Source organism: Sesamum indicum, linkage group LG1, assembly GCF_026168435.1.
Source record: "Sesamum indicum cultivar Baizhima isolate 11 linkage group LG1, ASM2616843v1, whole genome shotgun sequence".
Lineage (NCBI taxonomy): Eukaryota > Viridiplantae > Streptophyta > Magnoliopsida > Lamiales > Pedaliaceae > Sesamum > Sesamum indicum.
This window is the reverse complement of record NC_142657.1, coordinates 22,428,593-22,445,023: the sequence shown is the minus strand read 5'-3', so window position 1 is coordinate 22,445,023 and position 16,431 is coordinate 22,428,593. Positions and strand designations below refer to the sequence as shown.

Genomic DNA, 16,431 nt, shown 5'->3' with positions numbered 1-16,431 from the left:
CTGCTATGCCTAAGGTATCAAAACGATGGTTTTTCTTCTGCTGTCTTTCACACTTAGGATAGATTTGTGGGTTTCAGGACTTGAAATTCACATCATCTTCAGCTTTTCTTATATTTTCTCCATCTTCAAACTGCTTAGTTGCATGTCGACAACAAAATTGCTGTTCATCTTATCAGAATCTTGTTTACAGAAAGGCCTAATATTAATTATAAACAATAAATACACTTTTGGTTCAAGAAATGACAATTTTGAGAATATGAATCCAAATGTAAATATTGACCAAAATGCGCTTTTCGTACAACCACAACTCAAATGCTTAAACCCACACCTCAAGTCTAAAACCCTGCGCGGATTCCAGTTCAATGACAAAAAGATGACAGGCGTTCTCGGCCGTCTCTCCCGGCGGAGACGACCGCCGCTAATCTCTCTTCTCTCCAGGAACCACCCTCTGTCCACAACCTCCGCCGCCTTCTCGAAACTCCGCTCTGAATACTCCTTCGTAGCTCCTCCCTCTCTCCGCCCGCAGCCCCCAAGTAAAGATCCCATTTTTCAACCGCAACCAGAATCTAGACCCCGAAAAACCAAACCCCCTTACCGCCCGCCCTCGTCCCTGGACAGGTCCGACCCGCCGATTAGGTCCGACCTTCCATTCGACTTCCGTTTCAGCTACACTGAGAGTAGCGCAAAAGTAAGACCCATCGGGCTGAGGGAGCCAAAGTACTCGCCTTTTGGGCCTGGTCGTCTGGACCGGGTATGGACAGGGGTTTGCGCTCCGGCTGTCGACCCTAAAGCGGCGTTCGCTGGAGTTGATGGTGAATTGGAGGAGAAGAGGAGACTGATGAGAGAGAGAATTCAGGGAGAGCCCTTGACTAATGCTGAAAGGAAAGCTCTTGTGGAGAGGTGTCAAAGGCATAAAACCAAGAGGCAGATAAACTTGGGTTTGTCAATTTCCAGCTTCTAATTTGGGTTTTCGATGTATTTGTTGAAATTGGGTCATTTCTTTTGGTAAATTTGATTGCTTTTTTATACTTCTTCTCTCTAAAAGTGGAAGTACGAAGTCCATGAGAATAAAGAGATGGAGTGTGTGTCTTTGTGTTCGGAAGAATTGAAGTTTGGTGCATATTATGAGCTCCTCAGTTGGAAAAAGCTAAGAACCTTAGTAAAACTCATGGATTCAAATGATTATCGAATTTGATGAACTTGTGTTAGAGAAGAGTTATGATGCTTCATCTTATGAAAATGAAGTTGATTACTTGAGAATCTCACATGGTAAGAATGTTTACCATTTGTTACTAAAGATTCTATCTTTTCACCTTTTCTTTCTCAGTGTTGGTAACAGTAGAAAATTTGTTGATTCATATGGAACCCTACTGATACGTCAGGGCTTCTTGTTCATGAAAATGTTAGCTGCTGTTGTTGGTCATGTATTTATCCTATGAGAGGTCTAGTGCCCTAGACTACTGGAATTACAACAGTCCTGAGATGTTGATGTTCTAAAAATGTGCTTGAATCAGATCACTCATGAGTGAGTATACTTTTTACTGGTCTATTTGGTGCATTTCTAGGATACATGTCAGTATGATTTAGTCCCAAAAATCTTTTTGATTTGTTTGTTCACAAGAAGTTCTGTTTAATGCAAACTGTCAAACCAAAAAGGCCAGTTTTCATGATATTGGTGAGGGGCTGTTTAAGTGAATTGAGTGCTTAATTTTTGTGGTTTCTAGCGAGGATGCTTTCTCCTTGTTTTCCTCATTAAAATTTTTTTGTTAAATTAAATAATCTTTTGTTATGGCTGATTTTTCAATGACTGGAAAAGGCACATCTGAAATGCTTGCCTGGCTCATGACTTTCTCAGCTCACACAGAGACTTAGACTGAAGAAGCCAGCTGATTTACTGAAAAATGACTTTTTGTACACTTCGAGATAACAATTAAAGTAATCAGATATTCAGATTCTTACCTTTATATATCAATGTGCTTTTATGTCTTCTTTTATAGGGAGGGATGGTTTAACGCACAACATGTTAAACGATATTCATAATCACTGGAAACATGCTGAGGCTGTCAGGATAAAGTGTATGGGAGTCCCTACTGTTGATATGAAAAACATATGCACTCAGTTGGAGGTACTTTCTTATCCAATACAACTTCCCTGATTTTACCATTTGATGTATCATGCTGCTAGAGGGATCTTGTTTCTGGTGAACATAGTCCATAAGTCTGACTAGATGTTTTAAAATGCTAGTACTCCCAGAGATATTGTTCATGTTGTTCTACCTACCAACACAATTTCATCCTCCCTTATGCGGATTTAAATCTTTACCCTTGTTTATGAGTTGTGGATTTGGTATTATGCATATTTTGTTATGTAAAGCATTGAAATGTCTGATACGACATGTGTATATTCCAGGAAAAGACATTTGGTAAGATCATTCATAGACATGGTGGCCAACTTGTACTTTATAGAGGTAGGTATTATAAGCCAAAGGAAAGGCCTGTGATTCCACTGATGTTGTGGAAGCCTCAAGAGCCAGTCTATCCGAGGCTTATAAAAACTACGATCGAGGGCTTGAGCATTGAGGAAACCAAGGAGATGAGAAAAAGAGGGTTATCTGTCCCTGCCTTAACCAAACTTGGTATGACTTCAGTTCATTATTTCTTTTATCAGAAATTTTGCTATAATATATTATAACATATGATTTCTGCTGCAGCTAAAAATGGCTATTATGGTAGTCTCATACCCATGATTCGGGATGCTTTTCTCTGTGACGAGCTGGTTCGGATAGACTGTGAAGGCCTCCCAACAAGTGATTATAAGAAATTAGGGTGCAAATTGAGGGTAATGGTTTCTTGCTAATTGAAGTTTTGAAGTGGTTTGATATTTTGGTTCTTGCTAGTGAAAGACTGCGCATTTCAATCGGGTATCTATGTTGATAATGCTACTTCAATTGTGTGGTCTTGTGGGTGCTTCATTGTCTAAGTCCACAAGCACTGGGGTTATTTCCATTGGTTTATGATTCACCTAAAGGAATTTTGCTTCAGAATTCTTGAACTTTCTTTTCACTTAGCAGCCATTTTTAAGTCCCAGCACAGTTAGGAATAATAAAAGAACTTGAGCCTGTTGAACTAAATGTCCATCAGTATTTTGCTACAGACATTATTAAAATATGTTGACTAATTTGCTCCTCTTTGGTGCATTCCTGACTTTGTACCAATGGTTTCTTCAAATAACGTGGATGCGAAATTCTCTTCTCTAACATCGAACATGGTATCTATCTTACATCTGTGTCACGGTAGATTTACTAGTTCGTGACATTGAGGTTTACATATCTGTCATTGCAGGGACTTTTGTCACCTTCTGTATGCCGCAGTTTAAACTGACTAGCTGGCGATATAATCTCTTAAGTTTCTTCATTGTACCAAATGCCAACCTAGTACTCTAACTTGTGGTTATTTATTTATATCCAAACAGGACTTAGTCCCTTGTATTCTTGTTACATTCGAAAAGGAGCAGATTGTAATATGGAGGGGCAAGAACTATAAGCCCGCAGAAGGTGGCTACTTCCTGACAGAGAGGGAATCATTTGATGATCCAGATGATGATTTATCGGTTGGCACACATCAAAATGAAAACACAGATCCCAATTAGAGTCAAAGTGATTATGATTCTGGTCATTCCGATGATGAGTAATTCCGGCTTGTGCGTGCATATTGTCCAATAAACATGATGCTACAAGAATGACAATGAGCCATCAGGTAAACTAGTAGATGGTATTGAAATACAGACACTGTTATATTAGACTTGTGTGTTTTTTGTGTTGAAATAATCTATGTCTATGTCACAGGCTGGGTAAAAGTAGATCTGGGAGGGGAGAAAAGAAAAAAGATTGGCTCTGCAATTCAGTGGTGTATGTTGTTTAAGTTGTCTCACATGGGTGGTGAATTGAATGAGATGGTGCACATGCTTAACACTCTGAATGAGTTGGTGAGATTTGATGGGCACTATGATCAATGTGATCTTGTGTAACCTTGTATACTAGTATTTTTAAGATCTTATACTAAAGGAATTAATCATATTAATGAATGCGAATTGGTCTAAGTGAAGAGAGTATGAAGAATTTATTATTCAAAAAATATTAAAATAAAATAAAAGGAATGGGCGTGGCGCATGGGATGGGAGAGTCACTTCACCTAAACTCGTTTGAGACATTGTAGAGAACATGTGGGGGTTGTGTGTGTCAGTGTGTGGTTGTGGTGAAATCAAACTCCACTAACACCACTTTATGCTGTCCCATTCTTTTTGTTCTGTCTTTTCAATTCTTGTGGACAATATACAAAAGGGAGTTATGTGTATTTTCATAAAAAAATAAAAGGGATTTTCTATTTACAACATTTCAACGATTTGGACTTGTATAAAATGTCTTATATTTGAATTGAGCATGTTGGGTGTTGCATCACCTTCACTTTCCTCAAAATCTCATGTATTTTTTTCAACTTTATATATATAGATTGAAATTGTAAATATTTGCTTTAAGGGAGAATTACTGTATAAGAAATTATAAATAGATGTTAAAATATAACATAAAATTTATATGTGTCATATTAAATAATTATTTTAAAATATATTATAATTTATTAAATTATTGATTAAGCTTGTTTTTGTCTAAAGATTAAATATATAAATAAAAGTATCATAATTTATTATTATTTAAAATAAAATGTGCCATGATACTAATAATATATGATCAATTTTTGAATATAAAAAGAATAAAATATTGAATATGAACAAAAAAGAATTGAGTTCGAGGTCGAGTTTATTAAAAGTTGGAGTCGACTCAATTCGAACAAGAAAAACTTAAATTCGAATCGAGTTCAAAATTAAATCAATAAATTTGCTACTCCTAGTTTGGTTAAAAGAGTGAGAGTATTCCGCATGTACCGAACCCTACATGCAAATTTTGCCACCTTTTATTATTATTGTGAATAATAAATAATTATTTCATAAATGGGAATAATTATTTTAAACGAAATCTCATCTCACCATATATTATATTAATCAATCAATCAATCAATCTGTCTCCATATCATAATCCCAATTTGACCGCTCCGCTGCCTCCCTTCCCTTCCTTTTACTTTCTCTCTCACCCTCCCCATCCCCATCCGCAGCAATGGCACCCGCAGCAGAAGACCACTCTCTCTCTACTCCCCTCCTCTCCTCCGACCATCACCACCCCCACGTCGTCCTCACCGTGCACGACCAATCTGATCCTCCTGAATCCACATCCGTGTCCGACTCCAATTCTCAGGCTCTATTTCAACCGCGCGATGAAGACCGTCATAACCCGTTTGCGTTTATCGGGGCGAGTGATGGTTTCGAGGTCCCCGGATCCAGCACCATCGACCCGTTCCGTAACCATACCCCGTCTATCGAGGGGTTGTATGAGTGGTTGAAGATTTTGATCTGCTTGCCCCTTGCGGCTGTCCGGCTTGTGCTGTTCGGGCTGTGTTTGGCGGTGGGGTACTTGGCAACCCTTTTGGCGTTGCATGGGTGGAAGGATAAGCAGAATCCCATGCCCAGGTGGCGGTGCCGGCTCATGTGGATTACCCGTTTTTGTGCCCGTGCAATCCTCTTCTCCTTTGGGTACGCATATTTGAGTTTTAAGTTTGATTATGTTTCTAAAATCAATATTTATTGCTCTGGATGATGTCCTTTGTCACTTGGTTTTTGTGTCGGAAATATAACTAACTCGAAATTCTTGTGGTACTGGAAAAGTAGATGCAAAATAAGTACGTTCCCTGTTTTTTTTTTTTTCAAAGAAAACAAAGGAAAAGGAAAATAAAGTTAAGATGTTTATGCCTGTACTGCTTAAGATACGTTTTCTTTGATGGTTTGTCCGGGGATTTAGTTACTGACAACGCACGAGCCCCTTCACATATCTTGCACGTTTATAGTGCTTGAATGTGGTTAATTTTGTCTCTTTTCAGTTTCAGACAACTACTGTTAAGGTTGGAGCGTGCTAACTGAAAAATTATATTCGATTGGGGTTTATTGAAGGCTGAATAATTCTTACAATTGTTGTTGTGCAACTTGTGTATGGTTCTTTTAGCTAGGTCAAATAGTTCTGGTCAAGGTTTGCATTGTATTTGCATGATTGCTCACCTTGTGAATAACACTCGAAGGAGCTGAATATGCGAGGTTCTTTAATATTGTCTGAAAAAATTGTATTCATCATGTAGTTATGCTTGGTTGACATGGCATTTATCATTACATATATTGGGAACGGACGATTGTACTATGTATATTCCATAATAACAGAACTTTATTGGATAACTTTCAGTATATGACCTTCCAAACAAAATTCTTTTTGGAACACAACAAATAGAAGATTAGAATGCTTTCAAGTCTTGCAAATTCGTTCTGCTCTTCCAAAAAATAATATGTTCGGAACACAACAAATAGAAGATTAGAGTGCTTTCAAGTCTTGCAAATTGGTTCTGCAGTAATGAAACCACTGGTCATGAGTATGACAGTAGTTTTGTACTGTCATTAGATGGTGTAGAATGGCCGGGAACCCGCCAGGAACTTTAGTCAGTGGCTTAAAGTGTGTTAATTAAGAGCCTCATTTTGCTACATGTTTATGAGATGCTAAATGGCAAAAAAAAAATGACAACTGCACTTTGGGATCTTTCATAAAAGATAATGAAGACACCCTGTTCAGGTTGAAATGAGCAAAGTTATGTTATTGTTCTCTCCTGTTAATGCAACCTATTTATTTTTCTTCTTTTTGAGGGTGTTAGTCTTGTTGATTAAGAAACTTACCAATTGTTTCTTTTGTGTTTTCTGCACTGCAGCTACCATTGGATAAAAAGAAGAGGAAAACCTGCTCCTAGGGAGATTGCTCCTATAGTTGTGTCTAATCATGTATCATATATTGAACCTATTTTCTTTTTCTATGAATTATTTCCCACCATAGTATCCTCTGAATCGCATGATTCCATGCCTTTTGTTGGAACCATCATCAGAGCAATGCAGGTATTTCTATATTCCAAGAACTTGCTGCTAATTTTTCTGTTCTTTTTTTTTTTTCTGAAAACTTGCAATGTCCACGGGTAGGGAGGCATTTCTAATTGATATTCTTGGCAGAAATTCATTTGCTGTCTAGGTTTCGGATCTTTATTGCCTTTTAATTGTGAATAATGTCATGACAGCTTTGATTTAATCATGGTTTTCTTTTTCTCACTCTGTTAGGTTATTTATGTTGATAGATTCTCAAGGTCATCCAGGAAGCATGCTGTAAATGAGATAAAGGTAGAAAGAATCCGTATGCACTGTCCTACTTATGTTTTGAACTGAAACATAAATAATGAAACTTTTAAGTTATAGGGATGGATAAAATTATAAGATTTAAAAGTTCTATTCTATATATAAGCTATTTGATACAGAAATGTGCTTTCAAGGATGTGAAAACAGAGAAAAGCTTCTTGCAATCAGTTTCCTCGAGTGCTTTTATTTCCCGAGGGGACAACGAGCAATGGAAGAGTTATTATTTCCTTTCAACTTGGTGCCTTCATCCCTGGTTATCCTGTTCAGCCAGTTGTTGTGCGATATCCTTATGTACACTTTGACCAGTCCTGGTATCATCCATCTTTGACTTTGTCCACTAGTGTTCTTTTGATGTGCTTTGTAGTGTCTTTTATCAGCTTCACTCACAACCATTTTTTCCAGGGGGAATATTGCACTAGCAAAGTTGATGTTCAGAATGTTTACTCAGTTCCACAATTTCATGGAGGTATGCTTTGGTATTAGTCTCTCCATTCTCTTTTATTATTTAATTTAGTAGCTCTGCTCCTCAGAGGCCGAAATAAGTCCCAAAAAGACCATTCCAAAGTGCAATCATATACTGCTAAATATGTCACAGTGTGTGAGGGCTTGTGCTTGTTCTTTATCCTTGCATGCTGGATTACCATTGAACTGCTGATGACTATGGTTCTCTGCAACACATCTTTGGTTGTAGACTGCAGCAACGTATCTTAGTCCTTAGACATAGTGAACCACAGAAAAAATTTGAGAGAACAGAAAGAGATGGAAGTAAAAGTTTAGTTGGTACTTTTATTTGCTAAAATTGCTTCTATGATATAAAAAGACTTTGAATGTGATGCTGCCTGATTCATACTGAAGTCCAGCTTTTACTCCCTATTCTCTGTTGATCTGATGCTGTAACTTCAATATTTCTTCTTATTCAGATTGAGTATCTTCCCTTAGTGTCGCCTCATGAAAACCGGAAGGAAAATGCGCATCATTTTGCTCAGAGGGTGAGTCCTGTCTATTGAAACATGGATTCGCCACTTTCGTTTTATGTTATGATGCTCATCAACTTCTCTTTGTGCTTGAAAAACATCCTAATTCTTAGACTCATTTGCCACATTTAAGTTGATGAATGTTGAACGACGAGAACTTTCTGTTGCTTGTGAATGTCTACCTTCAAATATTTTTTCCCTCATCCCTGGGAATTTATTTTCAGGAGAATTTGCTTATCTTTGTACGTTTGTTGAAATTAAAGTTGCTCCTGGATTTTTGGTGCTCAGTTAAAGGATAAAACCTATAACCAGTTGAAAGGTTTACATCCTAGTATATTATATATTAAGGAAACTTTCCTTGACCCCTCGCTTTGTTTTCCAGGATTTGTGATGTTAGGATGGTCAGGGATATGTGTACATGCATTTGATTGGATGTTTCTGCACAGATAATAGTCCATCAGGGCCAATAACCTGCCATACTGCTCCTATCACTTTTTTTGAAATTCAAGCATGCCATTTTCATTATCAGTTTCTCTTACATATTTCGTCTCTTAAACCAACTCTATTCAAACAACCAACCTCCACCAGCTTGGTTAGACATTGGTGGCATTAAGTTAGGGGTGCTGGTGGCAGCAAGGTGATGGGCTGTGAGTTGCGATGGTTAACATTTTCTTGCAGGTTAAGTTCTTCAGGTTGATAGTGCAAGGTTATGAAATCATGATTGCTCTTTCTCTCAAATTTTATGTTTCTTCATCCATCTCTATTTTGTCTAAAAGTAGAGAGAAAAAATTGAGGCGAGTTAGGATATCTTCCCTTGTAATTCTCTGTCAAGTTGACAAATGAAATATTATACTTATACTATAGATAGATAACAGGCCATTTGTCGATTTTATTTAAAGGAAAAAGGTCTTGAGGTGCAGTTTCTTTCTTATTCAGACTTCGGAGAAGATGAGAGTTGTATATGTATAGATGTTGTGCATTCCATGTTTATCTCTGGATTTGTATTTCACTCCCATTGTTCCCAAATACCATTGCTAAGTTATGCTTGTGACACGATGCAGACGGGTCATGTAATCGCAAGTGCACTCAATGTGGCACAGACATCTCACTCGTATGGAGACTTTATGCTTCTTGCAAGAGCAGCAGAGTCAAAGCAGGTCTAAGACTAGCTTCCTTGGTTGCCTGTAAAATCCATTGATTTGCTAGTGATTGCCAAAGCTCTTTGTACCACCTTCATTTTACTAATTGTTTGTCGCCATCTCATTTTTCAGTTAAGATTGAAGATGGGAAAAAATAGTTGTATGTGTTGTCCCTTCTAGCTGCTCATTCATTGTGTATGACCATGTGGGATGTATCCTATCTTGATCTTTTTCATGTAGGCAAGTAGTATTTAACACCTTTAGAAAATTGAAAGTACTTCACCGGAATATTTCATGCTAGCCATAGAATAGATTTGATAAATCATTCGTTTAAAACCTCAGTAAATGAATTTACTTTCTTACTTTTTTTCATTGTTTCCTCTTACCACCTTTAACCCAGCCATTTTAAGTATTATTATCAGCTACTGGACATGCTTTAAGATGAAAGGAAAATATAATGTGGTGCTGAAAGAGTATCTTAAATTTCCATGTATTGCTGAGTGTAAAAGTTGGGTTTGCTGGGTTCAGTCTTGTATTAATATGATGTGTGGAGGCCTGTGTTCTTGCGTAAGATTGTTCCTGTTTCCTGTAATATGCTTTATACGCATGTGCCATTTTATTGTATTTTTGTTTCCTTGGAGTTGTCAAATCCTGTTTGTGCATTTTGGGGGGGGGGGGGTGATTGTATTGAAAATGTTACTCAAATAATGCTGTTTGCATTTAGTAATCTGCTGTAAAGTTATTTACTGACAGCACATTAAAATTTTCGCGTGTCAGGAAAACCCTTCGCTGTATATGGTAGAAATGGCCTGGGTCCAATCAGTAAGTTACACTTCCTTGCTTGTCTAAAGCTTTGCGAAAAAATGAGAATTATATTAGTTTGCCTTTGCCCTCTTTTCCCTTTACTTTATGAAGTGATGTTTGGTATCCATGTCTGTTGCCATTTCTCATCCCATAAATTAAAATGTTTCAGACATTCAGTTGTGGAAGTAAGAGCGCTTCATTGTAGTATGCAATATTTAAATTAATGATTTAATGTTGAAGTTCTGTTGCTAGCTTAATTCTTACTTGAGTTGAACTATCTATCAGGTAATTTTAACAGCTGAATAGCGAGTGGAAGATTACCTCAATAAATGTCATCTGACGAGGAATACTTTCATAGAGATTACTTGCAATCGTTTTGAAAAGAAACCCCTTCCTATGGATGATAGAATGAATAGCTTTAGGAATCCCAGTTTGATTAGTTTAATTCACCAAGTATGGCTAGAATACTGTCATTTGCCAAGTTTACTATTTTATTTGGCAGGTCTAAAATCTCTTGACATGCAGGCTTCTAAGTGTCCCTTAACCAACTTACTCCTGAAAATGTAATCAAGTAATCAATTGGTCAAGTTTGATATGGGTTGGGACAAGCTATCCAGTCAACTTAAAAAGGTAGCTGGACTGGTGGATGACTGCAGCACTGATATGTTACCCTCATCCAAAAAAATGGGTTACTAGAATCTGGTTGTTCTCACACTGAGTAAAAACAATAACAAACTTGTCATTTATTATGCTAATAGTATGCTGAAAAATGAATTGCTCATACTTCAAAGTCATGCCTCATGCAAAAATCTTCTGGAAGTTCCTTGACCTCATGTCTAATAAACACTTAACTACTGGGGGGTTCATGCAATGCATTTTGATTTTCAGAATCTACATCTGAGGGTTTTGGAAGCAATAGAGTTTTTGGAGATATTTCTGTCAATGAATCCAGACCGCAGGTACTTCTGAGGGCTGTTATTTTGGTTTGCTATTTCAGAAATCTGAACTTATTGCAATTCATTATTTATTTAGTTTATAACTTAATGCTTCTTAATTTACCTGCCCAGAAGAAGAGAGTATTTCTTATAAAGTTCCAGGACTGCATTCTGGTTGATGTTTAAGGTTCGTATCAAGTTTGAGACATGCTTTTGATGCAATTCTGTTTCTCTTTCCAGTGGACATGTCGAATTTCATGACTTCCTTCGAGCTCTGAAACTGAAACCTTGTGGTCTTTCTGAAAAGGTTAGCACTGAGTTCCGTAAGTTTCCATGATCTTTTAATTGAATCTTGTTCACTCTGCCTGTGATTGGTATTTCTTGTTCCAATCCTGTTCCATTTTTCTTGTTCCATCCTTTTAGAATAAAAACAGATGAATCTTGAAACTTTTCCCTAGTATAACGAGGAGAAGCTGGGTATTTTTGACAATGCTGTAATTTATTATTCTTTTGTTTCTTGTCGGAAGTTATGCAGTTTTTCTTACTGCACTTGTCATCGGCCTTATTCCACTTTTTGTTTTTTAAATGTATATTACCATTACTAATGGTATTGATGTCGACACTATTACAAAGGTTTCTGCCATCACATTTGATGATTAAGGAGAATATAGTTATGGGTTTTCCTCCTCAATGGTTGAGCATATGATTCCTGCTGCAGCCAGCATTAGTAATCTAGCATGCAGTTGTGGAAATCACAATTGATTCTGGCTTCTATCCTACATTAATTAACTGAATATTACCTCTCTTTCCTATTCTATTCTTCAGATGTTTGGATTCATTGATGTGCAGAAGATTGGTAAAATAACATTTAAACAGGTAATTTTGTTGTTTTATGCGCGTGTATTTGTTTGTTATAATCATACATGATATGTGTAATGTACTGTGGGTTGTGTGGTCAGACCCAAACCAAGTTTTAGAGTCTCGCACCTCACAGGTTCCAGAAACCTAAATACCTAAAAAGAAGAAAAGGAGAAGATACTACAACAGAAAGCAGCACGTGCTGCGGATTGCTTTTCTTGCATAATACAATTTATCAGTTATGAATTGATGAATGGGTCGATTTTCTTTGATTTGTCTTGCCTCTCCTGACTCCATTTCCTTTCTTATTTTATTTTAACCTTTTTTTCTAAGTCACTTCTCCTTGACTCCAAACATCTTCTCATTGTACCTACCAGAATCGTCCTAATAGCTATGTAGATTGGTATCATGAGTGCGACCTTTTTTTTTTCGGGTAATCCGGTAATCAGTTATTAATCCTTTGTAACCTGCAATCCCAGTTAATTACCTCTATGGTTCAATTCACTTAAGTAGTACTAAAGATAAACTAAAATTTACCATTAGATAGGTTCATTGTGCTATCCAAATAGTAATGAATAGGTAATTATATGCCTTGGTGTAAAAATATTCTAAACTTTCTCAGAGTTTGAACTTCATGCTATTCCAGTTCTTGCTTGGTTCAGCCCATATATTGAAGCAGCCACTATTTCACCATGCCTGTGAATTGGCTTTTAGTGAATGTGACATGAATGGGAAGAATTACATTTTGAAGCAAGAGGTTTGTAGTCACTATCCAGCTCCTTCCGTTTCTGCTTCTTCTTTGCTTCTAACTGCTATCTCAAATTTCCTTATTGTTTCATGACAGTTGCAAGATGCTGTTTCACTAACAGTTCCAAACTTGAATTATGATGAGGTCAGTTAGGGAAATATCTTCCCAGAAACTTGTTTTCCCACTAAAATTACAGCCCAATTCTTAAAAAAAAAAAAAGTTGATCGGATGGATCTAGACTAGATTTTTCAAGCATGTCTTAGGTTTATTCCAAAAGGATGAAATTTATTTTGCCACTTGACAAGCTACTTCTATTGCATATTATCTTAGGTATTTGTATAGAAGTTCTATCCTGGTAAAGTGATTTCCTGCTTAAAAAGCATATCTCAAGCACGTTTCAGCTTTCATGTTTTGTCTCATTCTGAGCTCATATATTGTTCATTTTGAGGTTTGCAGATCCATGGGCCTTTTAGTTTGTTTGATATGGATAATGATGGGAAGATCAGCAAGGATGATTTCATCTCCTGTTTGAGAAGACACCCATTGCTCATAGCACTTTTTGCACCAAAATTGTTGCAAAGAAGTTCGTCTATTGCCACACAGAGTTTAGTGCAGGAGGTTTTTTAAGAATGGGTGGCGCATTAGCCTTGATATTCTTGGTTTGTGAAAGGTTGTCCCATCCAAAGAGGAGGTGGTGTATGCGTGCGTATGTGTAGGAGTCTGATATCTAGAACTGTTGGTGTATGCATTTTCTGAAAAATTTCTATCATACCATCAAAAAAGAGGATAAACACTCGGCATTCAATGTCAAATTATCATCTAGTCTTGCATAGTGAATTTTGCTTCAGCCTTTCTTGTGGTTTTTATGATAGGTTTTTTTTGGTCTCTTGTATTCGATCAAGATTCAAAAGTTGGGGATGACATTTATCGGATGCAAATGAGAATGATCCAGGGTTTGGTCGTCCTACGACACTTATGAAATCTAAAATTGTTCTGGGGACGTTTTCATGTCTTCCGTTTCTGTTGTTATTGTAACTGAAAATGTAGAAATAATCCTCGTAGGAAAGATCGAAATACTATCTGAGAGTTTGCATCTGAAGGTATCCTAGTGTAGAAAAAAGCTTCAAAGTTTAATAATGACTGTATTCAGTTCTTGCGGACTTACATTTTTGCAGATAATATTGGATGTGTAAATTTAGGTTTTGTTTGGATGAAAGCTGGGACCAGCGAGTTGGAAGGTATGGATTAGCGAGAAACCACTCAAAATGGTAGGTAAAAGATTAACTCCTAAACACGATTTAAATTCTGCTCTCAGACTTTGGTAGCATCTTTGAATTAGCTATTTAGGTTAGTACTTGAATTAGTGAACAACTAATTTTGTCGCAAGTGAATGTTAAAGAGTCATTATGATGTTCGTTACTTAGCTTTCGGCCATTTTGAGTCTTGTTTAATTTGTTTGTGCATCAATGGGTTGTACCCATTACCAACAAGCACATGAAGAAAAGCATGTACCTATCATAATTTGTAGTTGTATCTTTTCGCAAAGCTGCCTGCCCCCCCCCCCCCCCCCTCTCGTCAATATGCTACAAATACAATGTATCACATGTTCCAAATCACTTTTCTTCTAACATTTTCTGTTTTGTAACTTTTCAATTCATACGAATATATATATAACCATATTTTTATTATTATGTTAGATGATTGGCTGATAATTGAGATTTCAAATTCCCCCTACTTGAAACAAGTGGTACAATTCTCAGAATTTGCTATAATATTCTTTTTTATGTGAATTCAGCCAAACAATTTAGTTTTTGTTTATGCAGTCCTATAAACCACTATTTTATTTTCCACTTATCATTAAGGGTAAATTACATTTTTGGTCCTATAAGTGGATCTATTTTCTATTTTAATCCCACAATCAGGCCAATTCGCACATTTAGTCCTATATGTGGACCTTTTTTCGATTTCAAGATCAAAGTGGGATTCCATTAAAAAATTTAGGCTGGCGTTAAGTTTTTAACGGAATCCCTCCTTTGGTCCTGAAATCGAAAAAAAAATTCACATATGGGACTAAATGTGAGAATTGGCCTGAGTGTAGAACTAAAATTGGAAATAGGTCCACTTATGAGACCAAAAATGTAATTCACCCACTCGACGGATAGGGCATTTGACAATGGGGTAAATTACGTTTTTAGTCCCATAAGTGGACCTGTTTTCAATTTTAGTCTAACACCCAGGCCAATTTGCACATTTAGTCCCATATGTGGATTTTTTTTTTAATTTCAGGACCAAAGGTGGGATTCCGTTAATAAATTGAAGCTGGCGTTAAGTTTTTAACGGAATTCCCCTTTTGGTCCTGAAATTGAAAAAAAAATCCACATATGGGACTAAATGTGCAAATTGACCTGAGTGTGGGACTAAAATTGAAAACAGATCTACTTATGGGACCAAAAATATAAATTACTCTATCATTAATTATGACAATGGGGATTTGAGACATAGATTGATTTTTTCGTATTAAATTTTATTACATCTTCTTTTAATTCGTTCAATATATATATATATATATATATATTAGGTGCATAAAAATAAGACGCTGTATGTATATAACCTAATACAACACGTGCAATCAGTCCATGTAATATTTCATCATCGACGGATATTTCACCAGTTGTAAGATAGCAAGAAACTCTTTTGCAGCCATGAGGTTTATTCATTAGGTGGATGCACCATCGCCTAATTGTCAGTCAAACAAAAAAATACACACACATGAAATTTTAAAGAGTGGAAAGCAGCATTTGATGTCAGGGCCAAAGTGGTCCCCGACCACGTAACATTGCGTACATTTTCTTAAAATTTGAACCCCAAAACTCTTAAAAATTTACCAAATTAATACACTTCGAAAAAACCTAAGCCATTGGCCATGAAAAGGGAAGAAACCCCATACCCACCCCCACTTGCCGACACCTGTCGGCATGACATCTTTTTAGCTTAGGGGCATCAATTTCATTTTATTAATAACCATAATAGTACCAACTTTTGGGGGTTCATATTATAATACTACTTTTTTGGGGTGTTTTTAGTGTAAAATATTGATATACATACATTTTTACTATATATATCCTCTCGAGAATATCATTACCAACTCATGGGCCATGCTTATATATTTTTAACCATTTGTTCATATTTACTTTGTTTTCTTCTCTCACCGGGACCATCTCCATTGTGTGTGGTCTAAAAGTGGGATTTTTGCACTTTGGTACTTTGGCACCTCAAGCAAAGTAGATATGTGTGCAAACAACCTAAATCAAAAGGTAAAAATTGTGTGAGAGAGAGTTTATATTCATATTGCTTGTGGCGTCAAATGCAATAATTTTGGAGCTATAGTGGGTTACACGTGAGGTCGATACTTAGATCTCTCGATCTGTGAAGATATATGCTGTGAATGTCGTGATTGACACGAATCACACTGTGTATATACTTTAAAATGCAAATATCATCATGTATGTATCTAATCATCAATCGTATACTAAAACATGGATACAATCGCACTGTGATCACACGTTGACAATACTTTAAACGCTTTTCTTATTGAGAATAAGAATATAAAAAGTGAATATGATCAAGTTTTATTTATTTTTTGAAAGTTA

General features: G+C 36.6%; 2 protein-coding genes across 2 annotated transcripts; both read left to right on the top strand.

Moving 5' to 3' along the window:
* Positions 1 to 76: 76 nt before the first annotated feature.
* Positions 77 to 4,098, top strand: LOC105171730 (RNA-binding CRS1 / YhbY (CRM) domain-containing protein). Its single transcript, XM_088880736.1, has 6 exons — positions 77 to 938; positions 1,998 to 2,125; positions 2,410 to 2,635; positions 2,711 to 2,838; positions 3,472 to 3,755; positions 3,845 to 4,098. The coding sequence occupies exons 1-5, from the start codon at positions 143 to 145 to the stop codon at positions 3,646 to 3,648; spliced, it is 1,455 nt and encodes a 484-aa protein (XP_088736862.1). The 5' UTR covers positions 77 to 142; the 3' UTR covers positions 3,649 to 3,755; positions 3,845 to 4,098.
* A 968-nt stretch (positions 4,099 to 5,066) lies between these two features.
* On the top strand, positions 5,067 to 13,783 carry LOC105171719 (calcineurin B subunit-like protein). The gene is made up of 14 exons (XM_011092926.3): positions 5,067 to 5,640; positions 6,852 to 7,032; positions 7,249 to 7,308; positions 7,471 to 7,634; positions 7,726 to 7,789; positions 8,244 to 8,312; positions 9,359 to 9,454; positions 10,214 to 10,258; positions 11,129 to 11,199; positions 11,416 to 11,482; positions 12,001 to 12,051; positions 12,680 to 12,790; positions 12,878 to 12,925; positions 13,238 to 13,783. The coding sequence occupies exons 1-14, from the start codon at positions 5,168 to 5,170 to the stop codon at positions 13,406 to 13,408; spliced, it is 1,671 nt and encodes a 556-aa protein (XP_011091228.1). The 5' UTR covers positions 5,067 to 5,167; the 3' UTR covers positions 13,409 to 13,783.
* The last annotated feature ends 2,648 nt before the right edge of the window (positions 13,784 to 16,431 follow it).